Source organism: Sturnus vulgaris, chromosome 2 (genome assembly GCF_052056855.1).
Source record: "Sturnus vulgaris isolate bStuVul1 chromosome 2, bStuVul1.hap1, whole genome shotgun sequence".
In the NCBI taxonomy this organism is placed as follows: domain Eukaryota; kingdom Metazoa; phylum Chordata; class Aves; order Passeriformes; family Sturnidae; genus Sturnus; species Sturnus vulgaris.
In genome coordinates, this window is record NC_142244.1 from 21088763 (window position 1) to 21113872 (window position 25110).

Below are 25110 nucleotides of genomic sequence, written 5' to 3' on the forward strand. Positions count from 1 at the left end.
TCAAGGACAGGGACACCAGACCCCGTTCAATGCCCAGACTGATCAAACCAGTCAAGGACACCTTCACACATGTGTGAGGAGCAAAGTGAGCTCTGGAGGCTCTACCAGCAGCCTCAGAGGGAGACAAGCAGGGCTTCAGACCAACGAGCAAGGCAGGGTCACCCTCCCACGGGGCTGGCAGGGGGACAGAGCTCCAGGAGATCCAAGTGAGAAACGCTGCCACGCACGCCCTGGGATGTGGGGGAACAAAGTGCTCCTGTGACCTATTGCTTCATCCTGACATGGATGTGGCTGCAGCACCGCCCTCATCCCGCGATCTGGAGCTGTCCCCGGGGATCAGAGCAGTGTGAGGAGCTGCCAGGCACGCGGCCAGCTGACCTCTGCAGGTTACCCAGGGCTCCAGGGAAACGCTGCTGGGCTGCCAAGGCCCAGCCATAAATTACATTTCTGCAGCAAGGACTCGGCCTCCCAACTACTGCAGTGAGCGAGGCACGGGAATGCAAACACAGTGGGATAACGTGCCTGGGCTGGGGCTCTGAGGACCCAGCCAGACAAGGGCTCTGCTCCGAGCTGGGAGGGCTGGTGGGAGCTCTCAAATCCCACTGTTCATCCCTGGGCCAAGGCTTCCACAGAGGGCCCAGCACCAAACCTGCCCATCCCGGCCTCAGCCCTTTGGAAATATCTCTAGGAGAGGACAAGCTCAGAGGGCTGAAAACCAGCCTGGTGAAAAGCCTCTGCCATGCTCAAGCAGAGGCTGCTGCAGGCATTGTCAGTGTGCCAGCTGCACTAGATTCCTTGGGGAAAATTTGGGCTTTTTTCAGCTTCCTTCAAACAATTTCCCCAGCTTTTGGCAGGCAGAAGGCGCCTTCTCCCCACGTCAGAGTGTTTAGGACTACTATCAAGCTGTTTTATGACTTTATTATCCTCTTCTAGCCAACACAGCCCTCTGACATGTGATAACTCCTGAGTCAACCACTAGCTGCTGCCCACAGTTTGCTCAACAGCAACAGCTGCATGAAACAGATACAAGTTGGGCAACTGGATGGACCAAAGATGTAAATCCTGGCTTTGTTCGGCTTGCTCTGACCCTGCCTGGAAAAACTGTGAGAAGCTTTAGTGCTTCTGCTGTGGCTCTCCAAAACCCACGGAGTTTGTAGGTCACAGTGCCACTGAAATCACCCTCCAAAGTGGCTGTAAAACACTTGTCAACACTGCGAAACGCTGCCTGTGTTGGTACAGCTGAAGCTGCCAAACCTCCTGTCCTCTGTGGGAGCATTTGTGGAGTTTATTCTGGCACTGGAAGCAAAACAACCTGCAGTGACTAAGGAACCCTCATACCAATATAACTTTTTAATGAAAAACCATTTAAATGGAGAGGATTGTGCCTTATGCCCTCTCTGTATTTCCAGCGTGGTACAATGTGCTGATGCTGGTGTAAGGAGAGCTTATTTAGGGCTACTTTTAGTACATCAAGAGCAGACTAACACAGAACTAGACTGAAGTCGTGGTCTGACACAGAATTGCCCATAAGTGCTTCACATCAGCCATGCAGGCCGAGTTTCACACCCACAAAACCTTGCTAAGCGTGCCTGTCACTCCAGACCCCATTTTGCTCACTGATGCTGTTGATTCAAGTTGCCCCTGCTCTTTGAAGAAACCTGTTTCCAACCCTTCCAAGGATATATCTTCTTGAAGTCCAGCTGCTGTATATATATTTTTTTAAATTGATTTTTTCATCCAACTCACAGTCTTCTACTTCAATACTGAATATAATATTACCAGTTTGGACTCACTAGAAATATTCCAAACAATTCAAATCTATCTTCTTTTATCTGGTTGGATTTAGAAGGGCAAGCAGCAGGACCAAAGGGCAGAGTTCTCTCAATTCTCATTTTCTCTTTTGGAAGGGCAAACTGAGTGATATCTATATTTGTAGACGTGTGTTGTAATTTGCATAAATTTACAATTCTAATGCATAACACAAAGAAATGAAGAACAAAGAGGGTTCTGCCACAAAAAACCTCCCCAGTGCCTGACTACCCTCTGGGGAAGAACTTTTCCCTAATATCCAACCTAAACCTGCTCTGACACAGCTCCAGCCATTCCCTCAGGTTCCATCCCTGGTCACTAAAGAGAATCTAAAATGGAATAAATGAAACTAGGAGGCATCCCATTCAAAAGCATCAATTGTTAAACACTGCTGGGGTCACACAGGTACCCCACAGGAGACCAGAGTTTTAACATTCCAAACTTGCCTGATCTCACTCACAGGATGTGGATGAGCTGAGAGATTCCAGCCAAGCAAGGATGGGCTGATTTCAAAATTCCCTCCTCAGAGCTAAACAACTCAGCTTGTCAGTAGGGGAGTGGTGAGGAAATGGAAAGACAAACATTTAAAGAAATAAATACCAAAGAGTGTGGGCATGTATACATATATATATATATATATATATATATATAGATTTTATAGCCAAACAAGGAGCTTCACAGTGGAATGTGATGGAGTTAAGGCTAATCATGAAGAACAGCTTCCTGAGAGATTTATCATCCCGTGAAACAGTGAAGAAGTGATACACAGCTGATGACAGAGATAATTTGAAATTATGTGGGCAGCAGGATAACTATGAAAGCAGGCCTAGAGGTGGCACAGATACTGCAAAGATACCGACAGCAGCCACCACTGCCTGGTACTGCAGGTTGTCCTGATGTCCTGCTTGTTGCTCGTGTGCCAGCCACACTAAATGAGGAATGAGCTCTGGCTCTCCTGAGGGACTCCACTTCCTCACCAATACACCCCATTTGCTGTTTCACCTTCTATTGCTGGAGCTCTACACCAAGCTGGTGGTTTTAATTACTCAGCCATAACGATCCCCAAGTTCTTTTCCTGCTGGATGACTGCTCCATTTAGCACATACTCCCAAGCTCAACCCCAACTTATTTTCCAGTTATCTATATTGAACGGCATTTGTCACCTCAATTATCCAAATTCTTTGGGATCCAGCCCTGCTGTTCCTCATTACAAGCCCAGCTCTTGCAATGTTCTGGGCACCCCAGTCCTGTCCCAGCCACCGAGGAGACGCAGAGTCGCATCGGATACGGCTCAACGGCCTCGCCTCCAGCTTCCCTATTATCGCTTTTCTTCTGGATGTCTTGTTCCAACACTGTCTTCCAAGCCCTTTCCACGAACAGACAGAATAAAGATACTAAAAATGACCCAGTGAGGAGAGGGAGGCCACTTGTGAGTGTTTCCTCCCCCATGAACTGGTTCTGACCAGCCCTATGGCTCTGGAAGGCGTGCTATCTTTCACAAGAGATTTGGGAATCTCCTTCCCACACTTGGTGAGGAGACAGCCAGGTCTGAGCTAAGCTAAAACAAAGACTGAATCTTTGTTTTGAGACATCTCAACTCTATGCCCAAGTGTTTGCAGCACAAAGATAAACAGAGAGCTCAGGGTTCAGCCATTTCCACGGTCTTTAGTCCTTTGAACTACTCCCTCAACCACTGACCAATAGATTTGGAGAGTAATGTTTTGAAAGTCAGGCCCCTGACCTACATGCCTGATTGTTTACAGATCTTTTTACCTTCATCATCACTGCTGTCAGACTGAAGTTGTTTGATTCGCTTCCTCTTTTTCTTCACATTTTCGGGATCTCTTTCTTCCTCATCATCTGATCTATCTGCTCTCTTCGTTTTACTGCCACAAAAAGCAGAGGGAAAAAAAAGGCAATGAACATCCATTATGTGTCATGTGTGCATGAAAGCATCATGTGGATTTGGATGAGCACATTCCTCATGGAAGGAAATCAAATGCCTCTTAAAAACATGAGCACCACATACTCAGAACTGTACACTCACTGCACAACCAGGCATAGGTGCACGAGCATTTCCAGGCCTCTCATCCTTCCCCACATCCAGCTCTCCAAAACAAGGAGGATTTCTTTAGCCCCTCTGCAGCTCAGCCCAGCACCTCACCTCGCCTGGCCACGGCAGCCTGGCAAGAGCGTATTTCTGATCTTGTCTCTTCAGCTCAGGCTCCCAATGTCCCCAAAAGCATCACTCAGAAGCTCTTTTGACAGACTGCTTGCCACTGACTGACTATGAGGTAGTGTCTCAGAATCCTGGAGCCATTTTTAAAGACTACTGGAAAAATAAAATAGCTTCTTTCTTTTTAATGTTGGCGAGACGTGTCAGACGAACAAGCCTGGAGGCTAAAGGCCCACGTATCCTCAAAGAGCTGGGACAGCCCAAGTGGCCTTCCCAGCTCCAGGCTGCCAACACCTCCAGGCCCTTGGCTTCGTGGACAAGACTATCAATAAGACAAGCAGTTAGTGCTCACTGCGATGGTGGGCTGGGTGGTGTGCTTACCTATTCAGTTAGAAATGGATTGAGACCACCAATTAATTACTCATAGGCCACCAGAGAGCCATCAGACTGTAGTGATTCTTTGTCCCTGTCAGTTTGGGTTGGATTAAACACAAAGGGCTGAACTTAAAATTAACTTGGAGCCTCAGCCCAAAGTAAACCAGTGGCATTGAAAGCAGCTGTACATGAGCTATGGAGATCAACAAGCACAACTTTGTGCTGCAAGCTGTGTACATACAAGCTTGGGAATCTCCCACCTTCCCTGCAGGACAGGTGCTCCTGCCAGCCCTCCCCACGCTGCCTGCAGGGTCTCTCCCACGGCTGCTCACAGTGGGAGCTTGGCTCATGGAGAGCCGTCCCCTCCCACTGAGGACAGCCTGGGCCCTCTCCCTTCCCGAATGCAATGGCACCAACGGCCCTGGGGCACCTACAGCAGCAAATGGAAAAGAAACACCAGGAAAAAATCCTGACAGATAATTTTAGTCAGGTTTAACACGACTTAGAGGATGGAAACAGGAGGTGAGCCAGAGCTGTATGACCTGCCAGCTCCATGCAGGCTGTCCCCAAGGAGGTTCACAGGGACCCTGAAAGGCACGACCCACCTTTTCTTGTCCTTCTGCTGAATTCTAGCAGACTCTGCTTTCTTCCCAGGTTTCTCTGCTACAGTATTGGGAGATGACTCTGGTTCTGCTACAGCAACTGAAGGCTTCACTACTTCTTTCTCCTCCTTTGGCTGCTCAGGCACAGAGTTGGCTTTGAGTTTATCTGTGAAAAAAACCATTCAAAAAGAACAAACACTGGGCATTCAGCTTGAATGACAACTTACAAAGCAGCTGGCTAGCTCTGTGCACAAAGAATACAGACAACACTACCCATCGTGTATTTAGGGATCTAGATTGGCCAAGCTGTATCAGACATGGGAAAAAGAAGGGCATGCTTAAATTTCGAGGTGATTTTCCATGGTCCTGCTGTTCCTGATGTCAAGCCATGTGTGCTGCAGCAGTTCAAACTGTGGAAGAGGACTGGGAGGCAGTGGCAGGAGATCATCAGTGGGGTCAGGGGCTGTTGGGAGGGCCACAACATCATGCCAATGCCTTTCTGGGAGTGCTGGGAAAACAGGCTGGCTGCTTCCCTGGGCAAGGGCAAACGGCACTGGAATGACAACTCTTGTATTTATGATCAACAGCAGAAAGCCCAAGGACCCCACTGCTGTTAACTCAGGACTTTCTGGCAGTGGTGGAACCTTTGAAGCCAGGAGAGACATGCACGTAGGGAATAAATCTTCCTCCTGGAATCCCACCCTCTCCTCCACACACATAATCATTTCCAGTTCTGCTCACTTTGCTCCTTCTCCACAGCCACCCCAAAGTTCCCTCGATGTGCTCCCCCATGGGACTCAGCAGAGAAGAGAACCCCTTTGGAAATGATGGAAATGCATCCACAAAGCCTTTCCCATCAGCACTGGGTCACCTTCATCACTTTGGGTTTTCAGCACATGAGCTTTGATGTAGGGTCCTTCCCAGACCTTTAGAATTTACTCCAGTTAATTGTGGTGACTGTCCTTGGGCTGAGTGTCCTCAGCTCCCTCAGTCTCACCAAAACAGGGACTCAAAGAGTCCCAGCAGGGCTGTGCCTTGTCTGCTCAGTGCTGGAACTGTCCCCTGCAAACTCTGACAGATGTCTGTTAGAAAGTGAACTTTGCCGTTTACTCTGTCCCAAAATTCCTCTTTGAAGCCTCTTGTACTCAGTTATAAGAGAATCTTTGAAGAAGGTCCCACAGCCCTCTTCCAATATTCCAATATTTAAAAGCTTCAGCATAGTTTCTTTAGTCTTGGATAATTCAGAAGGGACCTGCAGAGGCCACCTAATCCAAACCTCTGCTCAAAGAGAAAGGCCATCCCTCACTTTTACTCTCCATTTATCAGTCCTTCAGTTTTTAGGAAAAAATTAACCCTAAAATTAACGATGGGCTCCTCAATGCTGTGTGATGAAAAGCAAGCACCATTAACATGCCCTGCAAAACAGGTTTTGGCAAACATCTCACCAATAACTGATCTTCCAGCCAGGAGAATTCACTTTAAATCAGATTTTTTCTGCACTAAAAATCCTTCCTGGGTTAGTCTGTTCAAATATGTCATTTTAATTGATCTCCCTCCAGCAAGCTTTTTGTCTGAAAAATTCCACTGAAAACTCTTAATTTTTGCTTTAAAAGCTGTGTGCAAAAACATTAACCCCTTTGAGTGCAGAAGAGCAGAAGAAAATATGGAAAACTATTAGGAAAGAGGGGATATAAAGAAAATCCAATGAGTTTGGCAGAGTGGGGATGAGGAGGAAGAGTTCTCCTTTCTGCATGCCTCCCATCACAGCTCTAGTACAAAACACTTGATTCTACTGAGTATTTTTTAATGTCTACCCAACTTAAATAAAATATAATAAAAAACCCCAAAAAACAAAAAGAGACTTCAAATAATCCCCAGGTTTGTTTTTTTTCCATTTGTTTCTTTGTTTGTTTTTTTAACTACAACACGCTGTTCCCTGACCATGATGGCCTCTGAAAATAAAAAACCACTTACTCATAGCAGCTTTTCCAAAGAAGTTGTTCATGATGTTGTTCTTTGTTGGTGGCTTGCTGCTTGCTGCAGACACCTGGAAGCAAAGGGAGGAATAAGCACAGGAATTGTTCCCAGCCCTCAAGATGCACAGCTCTGTTTCTGGACAAGCCAAATAATATATAGCATTTGCTCCCACTGCCTTAGATTTTTGCAGATTTAGCGAATTCTCTGTTTTGGAGAATTTGAAGAGACTCACTAGACACTACTACAGGCATCAAAGGGGCCAGAGTAAGTTACTAAAGACTCCTGAGCCAGCCTTCAGATCTGACTTGGGGCACATTCCCATCTGATGGCTGACAGTGTAACTGGAAGAAGTGCTTGGGACTGGGGTCAGTTCCCAGGAAAGAACTGTTCTGCAAACCATCAGGGCCTCAATTCACAGCAGCCAACAGAGGACTGGCCAAACCAGGAAGGCTTTATCCAGCTCCTCTGGCACCTAGGCTGTTTGCAAGGAAATATCACTGCTCTTTTGCACCAATGCAGCCACCAAAGTGAGAAATCACACCCAGGCCACCTAACAACGTGCAGCCTCCTAATCCAATTTATTTTCACTCAAATAAAAGGCAACAAAAGACACTGAAATTCGAAAAACACGCACATTTCACCAGTTCTAAACTCCCTATAAAAATCAGAAAAAGGAACCAAAATGTACTCAAGTTGTTATAGAAAGACCAAACCATCCACAGGGAGTGTTACCATTTTAACATCCATTTCTCTGGCCACCTCAAAAACAATTATACTAATTAAAATGAAAACATAATCCCAGCCTGGAAAAACAGCAGTCCAGAAGATAAACAATTTAGTCTTGCACAGGTCAAGCTCTGAAACTTCCCTCACCGACCAAGTTTAAACACCTTGATAGTTTTAAGACCCGGCCTTCTCACGTTTCACTTATTGCTCAAAACAAATCCTTTTAAGCACAATGGAGAGAGCAAGATCCTCAGCTGGTGTGTATATTGGGATAGCTGGAGACAATTGTCTCCACAAGACAGCTATGCTGGTTCACTGGATATTTACTCATTTTGCTGGATCTCATTCCGCAGTGAGATCTGGCTCACTGGGGAATGCCGAAGTTACGGCAAGTGCACTTTTGTGGGCAGATCAAGAGTGCGGCACGAGGGGTTTTTGTCCCAGGTGACTGCACACAGGTAAACATTGACAAAGGATCACTGAGCACTCCCAGCGGGACATGGGCTTGGCACGGGGAGCAGCGCAGGGCTGGCTGAGGTCACTGAGGAGGTGTGTGTGAGCGGATCATTAAAGCCACGGACCCGGGGGGGGTCTGAGGTAACTTACACCCGGGGCCTCCTTGGCCTCTGCTTTGGCCTCCTTGGGCGTGTCCTGGGCTTTGGCCGCCGCTTTGGCCGCAAACATCCCCATGATGCCCTTGTGCTGCTGCGGGGGGGCTTTGGCGGCCGGGGGCCCGTGGCCATTGAGCGTGCCGGCAGCAGCGGGGTCCCGCTGGCTCTGCGGACTCGGCGCTGGCCGAGCCTCGGCCGGCGTCCTGGGCACGGCGGCAGCACAGCGGATGGCGCTGAACCTGTGTGGTGGAGTGAAAAATCCCATTAGCCTTTTCAACTCTGCAGCCTTCACCTCGCCTTCCCCCCCTCCTGCAGCGCCGCTGATCCTCCGGGCCTGCCTTCTCCTGTTATGGAAAAAGGAGCAATTTCATCTGTGCATGGGACAAGAAAGAAAGGCTGGCACACAGCAAGAGACCTCTGATGGAAAGATCAGCTGAACCTGTCAGCAAGAGCCACAGCATTCGCATGTCAAACAAGCTGTGCAGCTTTCCTGGGGGGAAAAGGGCCTTCTCCACACCCAGGCTGGACAGGGAGCGGCTGCATTCTATTCCTAAACGGGTTACGCTCTCTAGAGCCTGTGGCAAAACTTGTATGCCTGTGTGAGGATCTACAACGTTTACGGCTTTCTGATGCTCTGACAAAGCCCACAGCTGCTACAACAAGCAGCCACACTCGGCCAGGTAAGCAAACCCCAGCTGAAACTGAGCAACTGAAATGGCCCAGAAGATATCCATGACATTCCGATTTAACTATACCAAGTCATTTCCATGTAATCCCTGAGACTGAGAAGCAGCTTGGCTTATAATGGTCTGAAACTCGATTGTTTGGGGATATGGAGGTACAAGAACTAAATGACATGCTCGCAGTTACAGCACAACTCACTGACAGTCTGGAATAGCAGCTCCCAAAAATAGCTGAACTCTGCTCCCCACTGTGCAAATCACAGGCGACGCTTTCCAGATTTCCCACAGAAATGCCACAAAAGAGCCCGGGCTCACGCCTCCCAGCCCACTGAATTACACAGCATATTTTTATTTGCCTAAGAAATAAAGCAGCCTTCTGCCAGTTCATTTCTGTGCCTCAGCATTAGCTGCTCACGTGCACAGTCCACTTCTACTCCCATCAGGATCTGTATTAACAAAACACCACCATCTCCACAGCATTCCAAGGCTGCAGCAGCAACCTCTTGACATTCAAACCTTTAAAGGAAGGAAAACAGACATTGAAGAAAAATAATCTTACTCTCCTTTATACTTTCCATCTGTTTTTAACATGGTTAATACAGCTCTCAGGGCAGCTTGAGCTCCTACTCTAAACATCACCAACCCCACGATATATAATAGTCATAAATAGTATTATCAATAGTTTTGTTGACTGAGCAGCACAGCTCAGCTAAACTTCCCACATTCCTAGTCAGGTTGCCTTGATGCTGCTGTGTGACTGTACCTTTATGGGCTTGACCCAAAAATTCACTAAATAATCACTGAAAAAATAGGCAATACTTGGACTATGCTCTGTAAACAAGGAGCTGCTTCTGTTTGGAAAACTGGCAATGGCAACAGGCATTAAACCCAGATATTGGTATTAGTTATACATCTAACCACCTCCACTGTCTCCACAGCAAAGCAGGTCCCATAGAAACACAGGAGAGAACAAAGATCCTTGTCCCAGAGCTGTGAAATATCTGGACAGACAGGGAAGTTCTTCTTGCTACAAACCTCAGAAAATTAAACCTCTGGCTTTTGCAGGTCCTGCAGGAATCTCCTTCCAAGTGTCAAAGGCAATCCATGCAGATGGCGAGAGAGGGAATGGGATCAGTTTCTGTTTGTGTCAGTTGGGTCACAAATGACAAGAAAGTGCAATTTTTCTTAAGTTTGCTTGGGAAATCCTGTTTCAAAGCTGGATTCACACACGGGCTTCAGAGAGCTGTTTCAGAACCTGGAGTCTCTAAACCTTCTGGATGTTTAAATCCCAAAGGACACAAGTATCCCTAAAGCCCAAGTATCACCCTGCTGGAGTGCCTAAGAGTAAACAGAGTGGAACAAGGCACTTACAGCCAGACCCAGGGCACGTGGCTCCACTGAGGTGGGGTTATCCAGCACCTTCCAGGGCATCCACACTCACGCCTCAAACACACAGCTTCTCTTTTCTCTGCCACTCTCTTGTCAACACTCTGGATACAACCACGTTTCTCCTGTCAAATCCTACACTCTTCCTATGACACACCCTTCAGGAATCCCCCTTTAAACCAGATTGGTCATGGCACTGTGCATCCCCATGACTTCAAGCTGAAGCTGTTGTGGTGGGAACAACACACAAAGGAAAAGCTGCAGCTGCCAGGCGCTGCTCAGGAGGGAGACAGTGACTCCTGGAGACTCCAGTCCCTCCCAGTCCTTCCTTCTCCAGTTCTACCACGAAGGACACTTGTGCTGCCTGGACTGTTTTGTGTGCAGAGATCACAGCCTATTCTGAGCTGCAATGAACCCACACAGAACAAAGCCCAGCTCCTGGAGAAGGAGCTCCTGTGACACACCTTCAGAGAGCCCAGAAGATGGAAACACAGTTTCACACAACAGAAGGCAAACTCCTGTAAATGCTTTGCTGAGCACATCATTCATGGTTTTATCAGCCTGTTTCGATTTTTCTCTCCCTGTGTGGCAGGGAACTGGATTAATATGGTCATGATTAAGTGTGACCTGGAAAAGAGGGAAATGTTTCCAGCCATGAGACAAGCAAGGTACTAGAACAGTCTCCCCCGTCAGAGTAAGGACCAAGTGAACCAACTGTGAACTCAGTTTACAAAACGATCACACAATGTGCTCTTTGGGCACTGGTCTGGCAGGACTCTGAGGATATCTTTTCCTAGCTCTCTAAAAACCCAGGCCTATCTAGTAAGCACTGAAGTGCAAGAGCAGTCTGGAAGTGCTTCAGAAGGAACAGGGAGGCAGGACTCACTTGCTGCAGTGCTGCAGGTTTGTTTTGACGATGTCATAGTCGGTGTTGTAGAGGGGGGAGCTGTCCTTGAGCAGGGCCTTCTGAACGCTGTACACGTGCACACTGGCAATTGTGGACAGCTTCGACTTCATTGCTGGGGAAAAGGAGGGAAAAAAAACCCTGTTAGCACACCCTTTGGGATGCAGAAAGACTGACAGGCTACTTGACAGCAAAACTTGAATATAAAAAGGTCCAACCACACCTTCTCCCAGTGCTCACTAACAAAGAATTCAAGGTAACAAACTCCACAAGCCTGTCACGTTTTCCACTACACACTCTTGGTTCTTGCACAACTGACTTAGGAGTGATCTGTGTTTACCTTCCAAACACGCAGTGTTTGGGATCCAGAATACCTGAGTGAGTACCTAAAGCTAAGGCAGGAGGTAGCTGGTCACTGCTTGCCCTGCTGGAACTGCTCTGTGCCACTGGGGTTGTGTCCAGCACCACAGTGTCACCCCTGCCAGCCTGCTGGAAGGAAAACTTCATCTCTTTTATGCTACTTGGACTGCAAACCCCTTGAGACAAGGGTTGGTTTTTAGGAATTCTTTGTTCATTGCTTATATTGTTCTTTCCACAGAGTCCTGGTCTGAGGCTGAGCTTCTAGGCACTATAAAAATACACACAGTAATCATTTCTTGGGGCCAGTCCTAGACTATGCAGCTCTACTCCCATCAAAAATCTCAGCCTCTTCCAAATATAAGTCATACCTTTGGCCTGCCTTCCAATACAAAAAAGCATGAGCAACCCTTTCCTCCACAGCAAAACAGTGTTACACAGCACACATAACTCAACAAACATGACACGGAGTAGTTGCACTGCCTGACAATCTCCTACTCTGAGGAAAACAGCCTGAGCTAGAAATCCACTTCAGATTTCCAACAACGCAAGTCTTTCAAACAAAGTGAGGTCATTAGCACAGATCCTTAAGGTCACAAATACCACAGTGTGTTCTCAAGTGCCAAAGATGTTATTTGAAAGTGATGAAGAGCCTCAAGTTGTGTTTCAATTCTGTGGGTAAGATTTCATCAGCAGGACGAGAGCTGGGAAGATGGTGAGACAACAGACAGAGCCCAGAGCAGTGTTACAAAGGGTTTTTTTTCACTTTTCTCTCACAAAAGTGAGGTAAAGGTCCCGTGTGAAGGTTTTAACACCCACAGGACTCCAATTGCATTGAACCAACAACCAGAATTACCAGTTTGAGCATTCTTGGGGGCCTGAAGGCTCACAATTGTTCTGAGACACTATCAGGGCATTGTTGTCTCCCTGCTGTCAGTGGCAGGGAGGTGGAGAAGAATCACTGACAAAACGTTCAGAATTTAAGAAAAAAAAAAAAAAATCAGACTCAAATCACAAGCCTGAAGGTATTCAGCTGTTGGCTCAGATACTCTAAATTCTGAGAAACAGCTGGTACAAAAAGTACACACCTGACCCCAAGAGCCTGGCTGGGCATTTACGTGCAAATGGCAAGTTCTGAGCTTTGCTCATTTTGCTGTTCTTTCAAAGAAAAAAGTTAAAGCCACATGACTTTCCCAGTCTGCTTACCTTCGAGTTTATCCTCCCTCACTACTGCAACCTTGTGGCACTGGAAAAAAGAAACACAAGCTTAAAATCTGAGGTTGTATGCAAGACTGCTGTTTTCAGTTATTGAATAAGAAAGTCTGATGATTTTTGTAGCACAGAACCCTGCCAGTGCCTTTAAACACTCATCAGTTTTTAAAGCTCTTAAGGGATCCAGAGAGAGAGACTGAAAACCCCAGCACTAATTCTGTGTTAAACAGATACCATGGACCTGTCTGAAATCAGGGAAAATCCTGTTAAACTCAGGCTATAAACATCATGCTGCCTGTGCAGCTTTAATTAAATACATTCCATTATACAGAACCAATGCAGTAAATAATTACCTTCCATTTCAGGCAGATTTGGAGACTAAAAGACAGTACTCCATGCATGTGAACCAGTTTATTATTTAGGAGAACAAAAGAAAAGTTTGTAGGTGTTTTATTCCAATCTACAAATAAAAGCCAGGACACCCTGAGATTTACTATCCCTAAAAGAAGACTGGATCATATTATAATAGATATTTGTGTATTTAAAAGCATTTGGTGGGATGTCAAAGGCATTTAGTGTTTGGCTCTTGTCTGTGGGCAAAGGGGAACACACACTGAATTTTCACATTTTCTTTTGAAAACCTCTGGGGTATCTGCCTGAAGTTTTAGCTGACATTACTGAAAATCTGACAAGCAGCAATGAGGAAAAAGAAATGAATTAAGCAGCAATTCATTTCCTTAATGAGCTGAAGCACTTTAAATACAAAATCCTGTAAATTAATCTGTGCTCCTTTTGTTTACCAGGATTAAAAAGTTGCTTTAACGAGGCAGCAAAAGATCAAGTGGCAAGAAAACCTAGGCAGGTAAGAGGATCAAGGCAGACCTGGGCCCCTCAGTGTGCAAGCAGCAGTGTTAAGGAGGAGTATCAGAGAGGGATTTTCCCTTCAGGAGTGCTGCAGCTGGGTGGATCCACAGCATTCCGGCTACACCTACTGCCAGCACGCAGCAGTGCAGGGCTCCCAGCACACCAGGACTGCTGCTGGAAGCTTATTTTAAAAATACACTAGCTGCTTAGACAGAGTTCAAAAATAACTATTTGTTTTAATAATTATATGTCAGAAGTCATCTGTTTGTTTTTTCAAATACATTGAATATAACAGTACAGGTTGACAAGCCCCTGGCCAGTTTTAGTGAGCCAAGATATTTCTTGTTTCCAAAAGAAATGAGGGAAAAACCTGTTAAACTTGGGCTATAAAAGTGACACTACTCGTGCAATTTTAAATACATATGTTCCATCATACAGAACTAATGCAATAAATAATTACCTTCTATTTCAGGCAGACTGGGAGACTGACAGACAATATTCCATGTATGTGACCAGTTTATTATTTGGGAGAATAAAAAAAAAGGTTTGTTGGGTTGGCTTTTTTTTTCCAATCTACAAATAAAAACCAGGACACCCTGAGATTTACTATTCCTAAAAGAAGACTGGATCATATTGTTATAGATATTTGTGTATTTAAAAACACTTGGTGAGATGTCAAAGGCATTTAGTGTTTGGCTCTTAAATTTGTCTGTAGGCAAAGGGGAGCAGACACTGAATTTTCCCATTTTCTTTTAAAAACCTCTGGATATCTGCCTGAAGTTTTAGCTGACATTCCTGAAAATCTGACAAGCTAAATGCATTAAGCAGCAATTCCTTTGCTTAATAAGCTGAAGCACTTTAAAAATAAAATACTGTTTAATAAATTCATGTTTCTTTTGTTTACCAGGATTAGAAAGCTGGTTAAATTAACAAGACAACTTCAACTGTACATGTGCTGTTCCATTTGTTTTTTTTCCATGCTACACGAGCTGCAGGCTCCCTCCAAACACCACTGTGACACTCCCACACCACAGCAGATCCTGGGATGTGGATAAGTTGATCTCAGAAGGGCCCCTCCACGAGGGTTTGTAACCTTGGCTGCCCAACAGCAGTGAGAGGATTGAGATGAGGGGAAACAGGATCTGAGGTCATTAGTTCAGAACCCTGGTGTGTTACTCAGCACTGTGCTCCCAAACCACGACCAAGTGACCTTCCCTGCCTGTTGTCTGCACGCTGGGACAGACACTGAGCCTTCTCTTGTCCCTGCCAGAAGGGACTGCAGCTCCTGCTGCACAAACAGCAGCTCAGCTTCTGACCCCGACCACAAAACGAGGCACAAGAGACACCAACGGGCTCCCAGACACCTGTGGGAAGTGAAACTCTCACAGACATCTGTGAGAAGTGAAACACTCACAACGTGTCCGTTCTGGAGGAGGTTCCCTGCTACTAGGTAGGTGACATGAAGCTGAGCTCCTGAGTTCTCCTTCCGTTTCCTCTCCACATACTCATAGAGCATTCTGCAAAAGAAACCAGTGTTAGCCACCAGAAAGGAGAGAGCCTGCAGCCACCCTGCCATGGAGCCCATGCTGGAACAAACAGGAAAGCCAGCCTGACATGGACACTTGTCACACGAGCTCAGTTATCCTCCCCAGGATTGATTTAATCTTTCTGAGACCCTTGCTCCTCTGCCACTGTGGAGAATCCCAGCCCAACAACTACAGAAACCAAAGGGCAAATACAGGTAATAGTGGGTCTCTCAGCCCCTGGGCAGCTTGTTCCACTGTCTCTCCTCCAGAAAGGCATTTCTGAAACCCCTGAGAGAGGAACAGGAGACTTTTTGGTGCATCACTGCCCAGCAAGCCTGGCAGCCAGGGTTTTTAAATATTTCCAGAGGAATCATTTTAATATGCTCACTAGGCTGATGGAAACAGGCATTCACATGGAATTAACAGGAATTAACCAGTCTCTGGGGGATGCAGTGACACCTACTGTTTAGCCTGGTTGACGTGGACGCCCAGGGTGTAGCTCAGCCATTTGTACGTCACCTGGAAAAGGGAAAAACCCAAAAAACCACTTTAATAAGAAAACCTTGACCTCCCAATTCCATCAATCTCCATCTTTGGCTTGTTTGTCAATTGAATTCTTTAGATAGGCCCCTCCCTTCCAAGAAAACCCAGGGCAATATTGATAGCACTGTGCTTCAGGGAGTACACTGAATTCCTGTCCCAAAAGGTGCGGGGGGGAATTTCTGCCCCTCTCCTGTCCAGGGACACGGGGATCTCCAGCTGCACCAGTGTGTCAAATACCAGGATCTCAGGGCTGGAATCCCAGCCCTGCCCTGCTGCGTCATTTTGATCAGGTAAATCTTTTGACACCTGCTCTTCCTCCTGCCCTGCCCTTTTAAACCAAGCCCCAGGCCCTGGGCTGAAAACACAACAATTAAATTGCTGTTTGTCGAGATTTTTCTTGGAATAAGCTACAAAGCCACAGGCTGCTCTTGTTCATATTATCAGACCAAAGTTGCACCAACTTTGCTGCACCATTTTCTAGGCAAAACCATTTTATTTTAAATTTTATTTTTCTGTTTTTCTTTCCAAATAAAATTTTGAAATAAAACTGCAAAGAACAGACTCATGCAGTAAACCATCAGCTTTCTGAACTGCCTTCAAAACAGTGAAGGAAGGGGGCAAGAGAAGAGGAAGAACAGGGGGAGAGGAGGAAGACAGGGAAGAAGGAAGTGGGGAGAGAGGAAGAAGGCACGTAAAAGGAGGAAGATGGGAAAAGGAGCAACAAAAGGGGGGGAAGAAGAGAAGGGGGCAGGACGGTAAAGAGAGGAGGAGGAGGAGGGAGGGGGAGATGAAAGAGGAAGGAGGGAGAAGGAAAGGAGGCAGCGGAAGATAGAGGGTGGGAAAGGAGGAAGGGGTGGAAGGAGGCGGAAGAAAGGGGCAGGGAAGGAAGCGAGGGGGACTCACGACGCGGTTCTGGTCCGTGACGAACTCGTCGATGTTCTCCAGGTACAGCTCGTCCGCCATGGCCGCGCCGGGCCCGCGCTTCCCGCGCGCCTGAGGGCCGCGCGCGCGCCGCCGCCATGGCAACGGCCCCGCCGGCGACGGCGGCCGCGCAGGGACACGCGGCGGCGCGCGCGAACCGCGAACGGGCGGCGCGACACCGCGGGCACCGGGCACCCGTGGGAGCCGATGGGCTCGGGGCGCTTCTAGCAGAACCCCTTCTGGGTGGTTCTGATCCAGGGGTCCCCGCTCCCCGCTCGAGTGTATTCCCGGTGAAGTCTGCTGTGTTCAAGCCCCCACGGGATCACGGACTGGCCATGGGGCTTCTCATCTCCTCCTTAGTCCTGGCTAAGGGGAGTGTACCTGGCTCCCACCGGGATACCTGCCTGATCCTTACCCATCACCTCTGCACCCTCCCTGCCATCACCGGGTGGACTTGGCAGAAAATGAAAAGAAATTAAATAAATGTAATGTAATGTAATGTAATGGAATGGAATATAAAATAAAATAAAATAAAATAAAATAAAATAAAATAAAATAAAATAAAATAAAATAAAACAATGTTTTTTAGTAGATTTGGGGGAATCCGGCATGGGCAGCACGCTTGGGAAGAGCCGTCCCTGCCGTGCAGTTCCCTGTCCGGGTCGGCAGGTGCCATCTGGACACCGCGCTCGCCCGGCAGGCGCTGGAATGGCGAGGGAGCTCTGTCACCAGGACGCGGACACGGCTGTGGAACAGCGCAGGAGCCGGGAGGAATCCCGGAATCACAGGGCTGGAAAAGCCCCCCGGGATTATCGAAGAGAATCCTTCCTGCAGTGCTGCCAAGGCCACCGCTAATCCGTGTCCCCAAGTGCCACATCGACATGGCTTTAAATCCCTCACCTGGACAGCCCCTTCCGTGAAGGAATTTCCCTTGATGTCCAACCCAAACCTCCTCTGGCACAACCTGAGGCCATTTCCTCTTGTCACTTGTTCCTTAGGAGCAGAGATGATCTCAGTCCCCTTCGCCCCCTGCTCAGTCTGCACCAACACCGCTAAAAAGAGGTGCCAGAAGGAGCTGAGCAAGCTGAAAAATATCCAATTATCAGCCAATATCTGGGGTTTGCATCATCCCAGGAGCCACTGTGCTCTTGCTCCAACAGGCACAGAGCCCCAAGGAAGAATCTCTGGCCGGGGAGGGCAGCGGTGATGCCAGCCCAGGGTAGCCACGTCCTTCAGGAGCGTCCCTTGCCCTGGGCAAAGTCACTCACTCCGTGAGAGCTCCAAGCGGATGCAGATTCTCGCTTGAACACAACAGTTTTTTACCTGGCAAAGGTCAGGGAAGGAAATTGGACACGTTCAATAAGTGTTAAAATAAACTCACAGTGGTCCTGTGCTGGAGTGTTTCTCTAGGGCTCACAATGGCATTCATTACTCAGCTGGCATCGGGTTTGTTTTGCTGGTAACAAAATAATCTACATCCTCTTCCTCCTGCGTCCCAGGCGCCTTCTCTCACACTCTTGTTGTCTCTTTTTGTTCATTTCACTGTAGTTATTCTTGTGCGGTGACATTCCTGGCTTGACATTTCTGTCTGTTGTACGGAAGGAGTGTGCAGCTCTTAAATACTTTACTCATCTTTTTGTTGTTTTAAGTCTCTTTTCATCTTTTGTTTTTTTTCTTCCTTAAGTTTCCTGCTTTGAGCTTTCTGGATGATTTCATGACCTGGGTTAAGGCGCCTGATAACTGTAAAATTACACTTTTCACCCTCAGGGCACAGTGTGTGCTGGTACTGCAGGTTGGCTGAAAGGTACAAATGGGTGTAAGAGGTAAGAATTCTCTAGCTGAGGATTTCTTTCCTCTGAATTAGAATGCTGTTTTACATTACACCTGCTTTGTACTCTGCGGGAGCTGTGCGGGCATAAATTGAAACAAGAGAGGTTCACACTGGACATAAGGAGAAGTTATTAGAATCACAGAAGGGTTTGGGTTGGAAGTAGCATTAATGACCATCTTTTTCCACTCCCCTGCCATGGGCAGGGAGACCAGGTTGCTCCTGATCTCCTTGGTGAAACATGTTGAGATCTCTTAATGTGGGCTTGCCTCATTCTCCTTCCTCCTCTGTTGTGCCAACTCTGAAGTTTCAGCGCCAGCTCCTCTGAGGTGTGAAAGGCAGAGTCAACAAAGCACAGGGACTTCAAAAGAGCCAAGTTTCTGAAGGACACACTGCTAAGCAGGGCTGGCTCCTCGCTGTCGGAGCTGGGAACAGCCCTCTGAGCAACCTCTGCCCTCACCTTCTCAGGCTGTGTGCAAGTGCCCTGGAGATTTCTAATCCTAGCATAATTAGAGGCTGGGCTCTGCATGTGATTTGTACCAAGGCATTTGGGTCCCTTGGAGCCCCTTCAGGTTGTGGAAGGGCTCTGAGGTCTCCCTGGAGCCTTCTCCTCTCCAGGTGAGCACCACCAGCTCTCCCAAACTGGCTCCAGCCCTGGAACATCTCTGGGCCCTCCTCTGGACTCTCCCCAGCAGCTCCACGTCCTCCTGATGTTGGCCCCGGGGCTGGGGCAGCTCTGCACGTGGGGTCACACTTGGACATTCCTCTGGTGTTCCCGAAGAACTGCCATCCCTCCCTAGCTGAGCTCTTCTGGGAATCTTTCCTGAAAGCAGTGCTGTGATGGGTGTTTAATCAGCAGCAGTGATTTTGGCTGGCCTGAAGTGGTGCTGGCTGTCCCAGATGGCAGGGTGACCCCTGGCAGGGGTCTGGCCAGCTGCTGGGGACAAAAAGGAGATGAAAGCATCTTCAGCAGTGTCGATGAAGGACCAATAACACATGTGAGCTTTGCAAGTGGAAACATCAGCTCCTGGTGGCACGGGAAGCTCGGAGGAGCACAGAGCCTGGCTCCAAGATGGGCCAAAACATGACGAGTGCCCAGAGGAGTGCAATCAGCACAGAAACACGGGCTCTGACCCGTCTACCCAGGCCAGCAAGGAGCTTCCTTAAGTACTTCCTTACTGCACCCGTGGGGGACAGCCTGTGGCACTGCCTGACACGTGCATTTCCTTGTTTTTCTTCCCCTTTGGCACAGCCTTGGGAACGTGCTTCTTGGAGTCAATGAGCAGAGCAGGGTGGGGGCAGAGCCGTTCTGCCTGTGGGACACATCCACCAAGATCCTGCCCCAGTGACCGATCTGGGGATCTCAGCCCCAGCCAACACTCCCAACACTCCTGAGCAAAGTGCATTCTGGAATAAAATGCTTGTGGGATTTGAGTGGTACTGGTGTTCTGTGTAGGGAGGCTGGCTGATGTTTCCATGTGATACCTGGGAACCTGGCGTTATTGGATCAAGTCAAAACCAAACCACAGCTTAAGGCTTCCCAGCACCAGAGTCAGGGATGCTCCTTCAGGGTAGGCTGCTTCTCCTGAGCCTGTGTGGCTCCAGGGCACACACTGAACTCCTGCACGTTCCAAATCATTTGTGTCATTGGTACGTACCATTGGCAAATGGGCCTCGAGTACAATTTCCTTGGAAAAAAAAAAAAAAAGGATTTTGCTGAAAGGCTTGTGGCAGTGTGGGGAGGGGGGTGCTGTGCTTGGGGGTTCCAGAGGCAGCCCGAGTCGGGCACTCTGCTGTCAGCTCTGCCCCTGATGCCAGCACAGCTCTGTCACCTCTCTGTGACATCCCAGCCTTGCCAATCTCAACAGGAATTTTGTCCCAGCCTTCACTGGAGCCAAGATGTTGCCCTTTGCCTCTGTCTGTAGCTCCCTGTGAGCTGTGACAGTCCCTCTTGCCAGGCACCTGTTTCACAGCCACCACCTCTGTCCTCCCCTCCTCTTCCTGCTATTAAGCCCTGGCTTGCATTAGCCCTACAATTCCCCGAGGACAAACAAACCAGGCACTCCAACAAAATGGTGAGGATTGCAGAGGCTCTGCTAATGGTTAAGGCACCCAGAGGAGAAGGTACAACAGTGCAGCAGACTGCTGTATCATGGACACCAAAAAACCCCCACTCTGCTTTAGGAACACCCAACCCTGACAGAAGGATAAAATGTGAGCCATCCGTGGCCCCCTTCCACACAGATTTCCGGCCTGGCTCAAAAGCAGGATGTGCACAGTAAATAGGGCAGTGACGCCACCACGCTGCTCTGCCGTGTTGTTTACGAGGGTCCCAGCCCCGTGACACGCAGAAAGGAAGAGCCCCTGGCTTTCATCTCCAGGCAAGAAGCGGGGGCTCAGTCATAAAAAAAAGGAAATAACTCACTGCAAGCACGCTGTTGGTGCAAAATATGAGTCTCTCCTGCCAAGACAGAGACACGGAGCAGCTCTCCTGGAGTTGGTTGAGGCGATGATCCCATCCTAAGGAGCTGGGTGCTGCTCGGTTCCTGGTGAGGTTCCTGGTGGCTTTTTCCCCCCTTTTTTCTCCTTTTCATTGAGAGAATGGCCCAACAAAGGGAAGCACCTTTCCTTCCTTGCAATAACACAGCAGTTGACCTTGTCAGCCGACCGAATTACCTGTGGTGACAAAGGGCACATTACCAGAGAGGTGTGTTTGTGATAAAAGCAAGGGCTCAGTAACATGGTGATTGTTCTATAACATCAGGACATACTTTCACATGCTTAGCATGGTTGATAAGCTGGAAGGGCTGCAGGCTGGGAACGTTTTAATGTTTTGACCATGACCATGTTTTAATGGTTGACTCATTAGCAGTTCAACCAGATTTGTTTTCTACATTTGCAATAAAAAGCTGAGGTGGGAACATTTTCTCTTTCACAGTCCCAGGGTGATGAACTGCAGCTCTCATCAGCACCTCAGCAATATAACAACTTTATTTACAGTCCACAGCCTTGTGGTACCAGCACAGAGTTAAGGGGTTGGAAGGGAACTTAAAGCTCATCCAGTTCCACCCCCTGCCATGGCCAGGGACACCTTCCAGCAGACCAGGTTGCTCAAGGCCTTATCCAACCTGTCCTGGAACGCTTCCAGGGTTGGAGCATCCACAATTATCCTAATTTTACCCCAGAATCCTAATTTTAGCCTGTTTTGAGCAGGCTTGTGATTGCCCAGCTGCACTGGGATGTCCTGTGCACATTCCCTACCTGTGTCCCTCGTCACCACTACAACGTCCCCTCCTCACCCTGTCCCCCACCCTAGTGCCCCATGTCCCATACCCTACTGTGAGAGGGGTCCCTTCTCTCCTCCCTGTGCTCCTCCTGCAGCCCTGGCCCTATCAGCCACCCCCAGGCCCATGACCTCCTCCCCGTGCCTTATCTGCTCTCCCCTATCTCTAACCCATGTCCCTGGGCACTAGCTCCCTGTCCCCAGTCTCCTATCCCCTGCTTCCAAGCCCCCACCACAGGCCCCATCCCTGGTAACCTCCTTTGGGCCATGTCCCTGTTCCCCACTCTCCAACCCCAAACCACCATCCTCTGTCCTGCTGTTCCCTCTCCCCTGTTCTCCACGTTCCCATTCACCATGTCTGTGCCCTGTCCCCATCCTCTCTCCCTGCATGCCTGTCCCCTACCCATGTCCCCCATCCATTTCTGTCCCCTCTGCCCTGTTCTCCCCTCCCTGCCCGTCTCCATTCCCAGTGCCTCTCCCAATCGCCACGCTGCTGTCCCCATACCCAAAGAGCCCGCCCCGCTGCGTGGTCACATCACTCTGCCCGTCCCTATCCTCGCCTCCCATTTCCATCCCCGCCCCTTGCTCCTACCCCGCCTCCTTTCCTGCCCCCGCCTTCTATCCCCGTCCCCGCTGCCTTTCCGTGTCCCCATCTCCGCTGCCCGTCTCTGTGCCCCAGCCTGTGCCCCCATCCCCGTCCCCGTCCCTTACCCGGTTTGCTGCTGGGCGCTGGCCCCGCCCGGCGGTGTCCCCGGCGGTGTCCCCGGCGGTGTCCCCGGCGGTGCTGTGGCCATGTCGCGCTGTGTGGCGGTGCGGGTGCTGCGGCTGGGCGCGGTGCCGTACGCGGAGGCGCTGCGGGTGCAGGAGCGCTGCGTGGCGGCGGCGCGGGCGGCGCGGGGCCCGGCGGCGCTGCCGGGGCCGGGGCAGGGCCGGGGCGGCCCGGAGGCGCTGCCGGGGCCGGGGCCGGGCCCGGGCGGCCTCGAGGCGCTGCCGGCCGAGACCGTGGTGCTGAGCGAGCCGGCTCAGCCCGTGTACACCTGGGGGCTGCGCGGCGCTCCGGGCGCGGCGGCGGCCGCGGCGCTGCGGGCGCGGGGCGCGGCGCTGGTGGCGGCGCGGCGCGGAGGCCACATCACCTTCCACGGCCCCGGGCAGCTGCTCGCCTTCCCCGTGCTCGACCTGCGCCGCCGCCGCCTCCCGCTCCGCGCCTACGTGGCCGGGCTGGAGGCGCTGGTGGTGCGGCTGTGCCGCCGGCTCGGGCTGGGCACGGCCCGCGCCCTCCCGCCGCCCTTCACCGGGGTCTGGATGGGCGACAGCAAACTCTGTGCCATCGGTGAGCGGGGACGGCTCCGGGAGAGGGGGTGTGCCTGCAGCCGGGCTGGCGGAGCTGGGAGTGCTCCACGTGCAGAACGGAAGGCTCCAGGGCCTAAGAAGGCTCCAGGAGGAATGGCTTCCCACTGCCAGAGGGCAGCCTTAGATGAGATGTTGGGAAGAAATTCTTCCCTGTGAGGGTGGGCAGGCCCTGGCACAGGCTGCCCAGAACAGCTCTATCCCCCATCCTTGGAAGTGCTCGAGGCCAGGTTGGACATTGGGGTTTGGAGCAACCTGAGATAATGGGAGGTGTCCCCGCCCATGGAACACCTCCCAGCCCAGCCCATCCTGTGATCCCATGTGCATCGTGGCAGGGCACAGTGGCAGAGGGCTGTAGGCACCGCGGAGGGCAGGTGTGCACAGGGGAGCATGCAGGGGTGGGATTTGCATCCAGGAGGAAAGGCAGCACAATTCTGAGCCCCAGCACTTTGCACCCCTGCACCTACTAGGCTCTTGCTCCCACGGCTGGGTGCCTGCCTGCAGCCCAGTCCCCTTCCCTTGCTCCCCCTCCATATCCTGTACCTCCTCCTGAGATCCTGCAGCTCTCCCCATGTCCAAGCCCATAGGAAACTCCAGCGGTGGGAGGTGCTGGGGGATGCAGGGGCTGGGGTGGAGGGATCTGGGCATGCTGTGCCCCAGATTTGGGGAGCCTGTCTATGGGTTTTCCCTGGCAGAATTGAGGGAAGCGTGGTGAGAGGAGGACGTTTACAGTGGTGTGGGCAGTGTGGTCACTCAGTCTCTGCCACCAGGGCACCCCTGTGATGGTGCTGACGGGTGGGTGCTCTTGGCCCCTGCAGGTGTGCACTGCAGGAACCACATCACATCACACGGGCTGGCGCTGAACTGCTGCACTGACCTCACCTGGTTCGAGCACATCGTCCCCTGCGGGCTGGAGGGGAAGGGGGTCACCTCTCTGAGCCACGAGCTGGGCCAGCACGTCGCCGTCAGCCACGTCCTCGAGCCTTTCCTCGACTCCTTCCAGGAGGTGTTTGACTGCACTTTGGTCTCTTCAGAAGACCCCGGGGATTAGGATTGCTGTGGTGCCTTGGCCGGGTGTTTTGGCGAAGCCACGGCGTCAGGGCAGCGCTGGGGGCTCTGTGGTGAGCCGAGTTCTCGTGCCTTTGCCTGTAGACTGTGAGTGGACATGGCACAGGGCTTCAGGCTGCTGCTTAAACGTCCAAACCTCCACTGGGGCTGTTCTCTCCAGCCTCGTGAGTCTCCATCCCTCGGCTGAGACCTCCATGGGTACCACATGCTCATGCCACTTGCTGGGGAAGTAATCAAACAGGTGCTTTTGTGGGTTTTTTTCCTGCTTTTTGCCCCACAAAAATTAATCGTCTCTGTGAATGCTGATGAATTCATGTGGGTCAAGCATCCTTCCCTTGCTGAAGGGTAAAAAAGGCAGATTTTATATATAAAGAGAGTTGCTGGGAACTTCGGCTGCTGATCCCTTTTTCATTTATTTGCCCCAAGACTTTATCAATGATAACTATTTTCTCATCCTGAGCCCAGAGAAGTCCTCACGTGGCAAAGATCCTGGTGTCAGGGAAGGTGGAAGATGGCTGTAAATGGCTGGTTAAAAGGCCATTGGAGCACTGTGGATGCAGTGGAAAAGCGGGAGGAGGAGGGAAAAGGGTCACAAGGAGAGAAGCCACGGCTCTTTTGGATGCTGTGGGACTAGGCAGCATCCTGGCTGGGTGATGGACACCTGCTCCCACTGGGTCTGTGGTGCTGGAGGAGGTGCTACCGTCAGCACTTCTGAAATAACTGTACCAGCTACAGCACCAGAAGCTGATTTAATGGACAAGTGATTTAATGCACCCTGCTCAGAGCAAGACTTGACCCCCACCCACAGCCCCTCACTGCTGTTCTGGGTCTTCTCCCTGCCCCACAAGCTCCGGGGTTTCTCTGCTGCTGCCCAGCACTGGCAGCTCCTTGTGAGCCACCCGTGGGTGCCCA

At 50.1% G+C, this 25110-nt stretch overlaps 2 protein-coding genes across 6 annotated transcripts in view; one reads left to right on the forward strand and one right to left on the reverse strand.

The window, feature by feature from the left end:
- The window catches only part of POLD3 (DNA polymerase delta 3, accessory subunit), a 28283-nt gene extending 5770 nt beyond the window's left edge, over positions 1-22513 (reverse strand). The window contains exons 1-10 of one of the 4 annotated variants that reach the window (XM_088158806.1): positions 22495-22513; positions 20926-21176; positions 15672-15727; positions 15097-15199; positions 12813-12852; positions 11232-11364; positions 8272-8515; positions 6937-7009; positions 4966-5128; positions 3583-3695 (exon numbers count right to left, since the gene is read on the reverse strand). In XM_088158806.1, the coding sequence (XP_088014932.1) occupies positions 3583-3695; positions 4966-5128; positions 6937-7009; positions 8272-8515; positions 11232-11364; positions 12813-12852; positions 15097-15198 (868 nt within the window). In that variant the 5' untranslated portion in view covers position 15199; positions 15672-15727; positions 20926-21176; positions 22495-22513. Of the gene's footprint in view, positions 1-3582; positions 3696-4965; positions 5129-6936; positions 7010-8271; positions 8516-11231; positions 11365-12812; positions 12853-15096; positions 15200-15671; positions 15728-16654; positions 16792-17572; positions 17995-18053; positions 19593-20925; positions 21177-22494 lie in introns of those variants that run through there. The other 3 variants (XM_088158804.1, XM_088158805.1, XM_014888705.2) reach the window with 3 other exon arrangements.
- On the forward strand, positions 22345-24585 carry LIPT2 (lipoyl(octanoyl) transferase 2). 2 transcript variants are annotated; one of them, XM_088158807.1, is made up of 3 exons: positions 22345-22728; positions 22768-23113; positions 23949-24585. In XM_088158807.1, exons 1-3 carry the CDS (start codon positions 22576-22578, stop codon positions 24179-24181), a joined length of 732 nt encoding a protein of 243 aa, XP_088014933.1. In that variant the 5' UTR covers positions 22345-22575; the 3' UTR covers positions 24182-24585. The 2 variants fall into 2 exon arrangements, with proteins under 2 accessions (XP_088014933.1, XP_088014934.1); XM_088158808.1 differs by having other exon boundaries at positions 22345-22689.
- Positions 24586-25110: the final 525 nt, after the last annotated feature.

Coding starts and splice junctions, on each gene's coding strand:
- LIPT2 (XM_088158807.1), top strand. CDS start 22,576: ATGTCGCGCTGTGTGGCGGTGCGGGTGCTGCGGCTGGGCGCGGTGCCG. Junction 22,729..22,767: donor AGGGCCGGGGCGGCCCGGAG/GCGCTGCCGGGG, acceptor GGCGGCCTCGAG/GCGCTGCCGGCCGAGACCGT. Junction 23,114..23,948: donor CAGCAAACTCTGTGCCATCG/GTGAGCGGGGAC, acceptor TGGCCCCTGCAG/GTGTGCACTGCAGGAACCAC.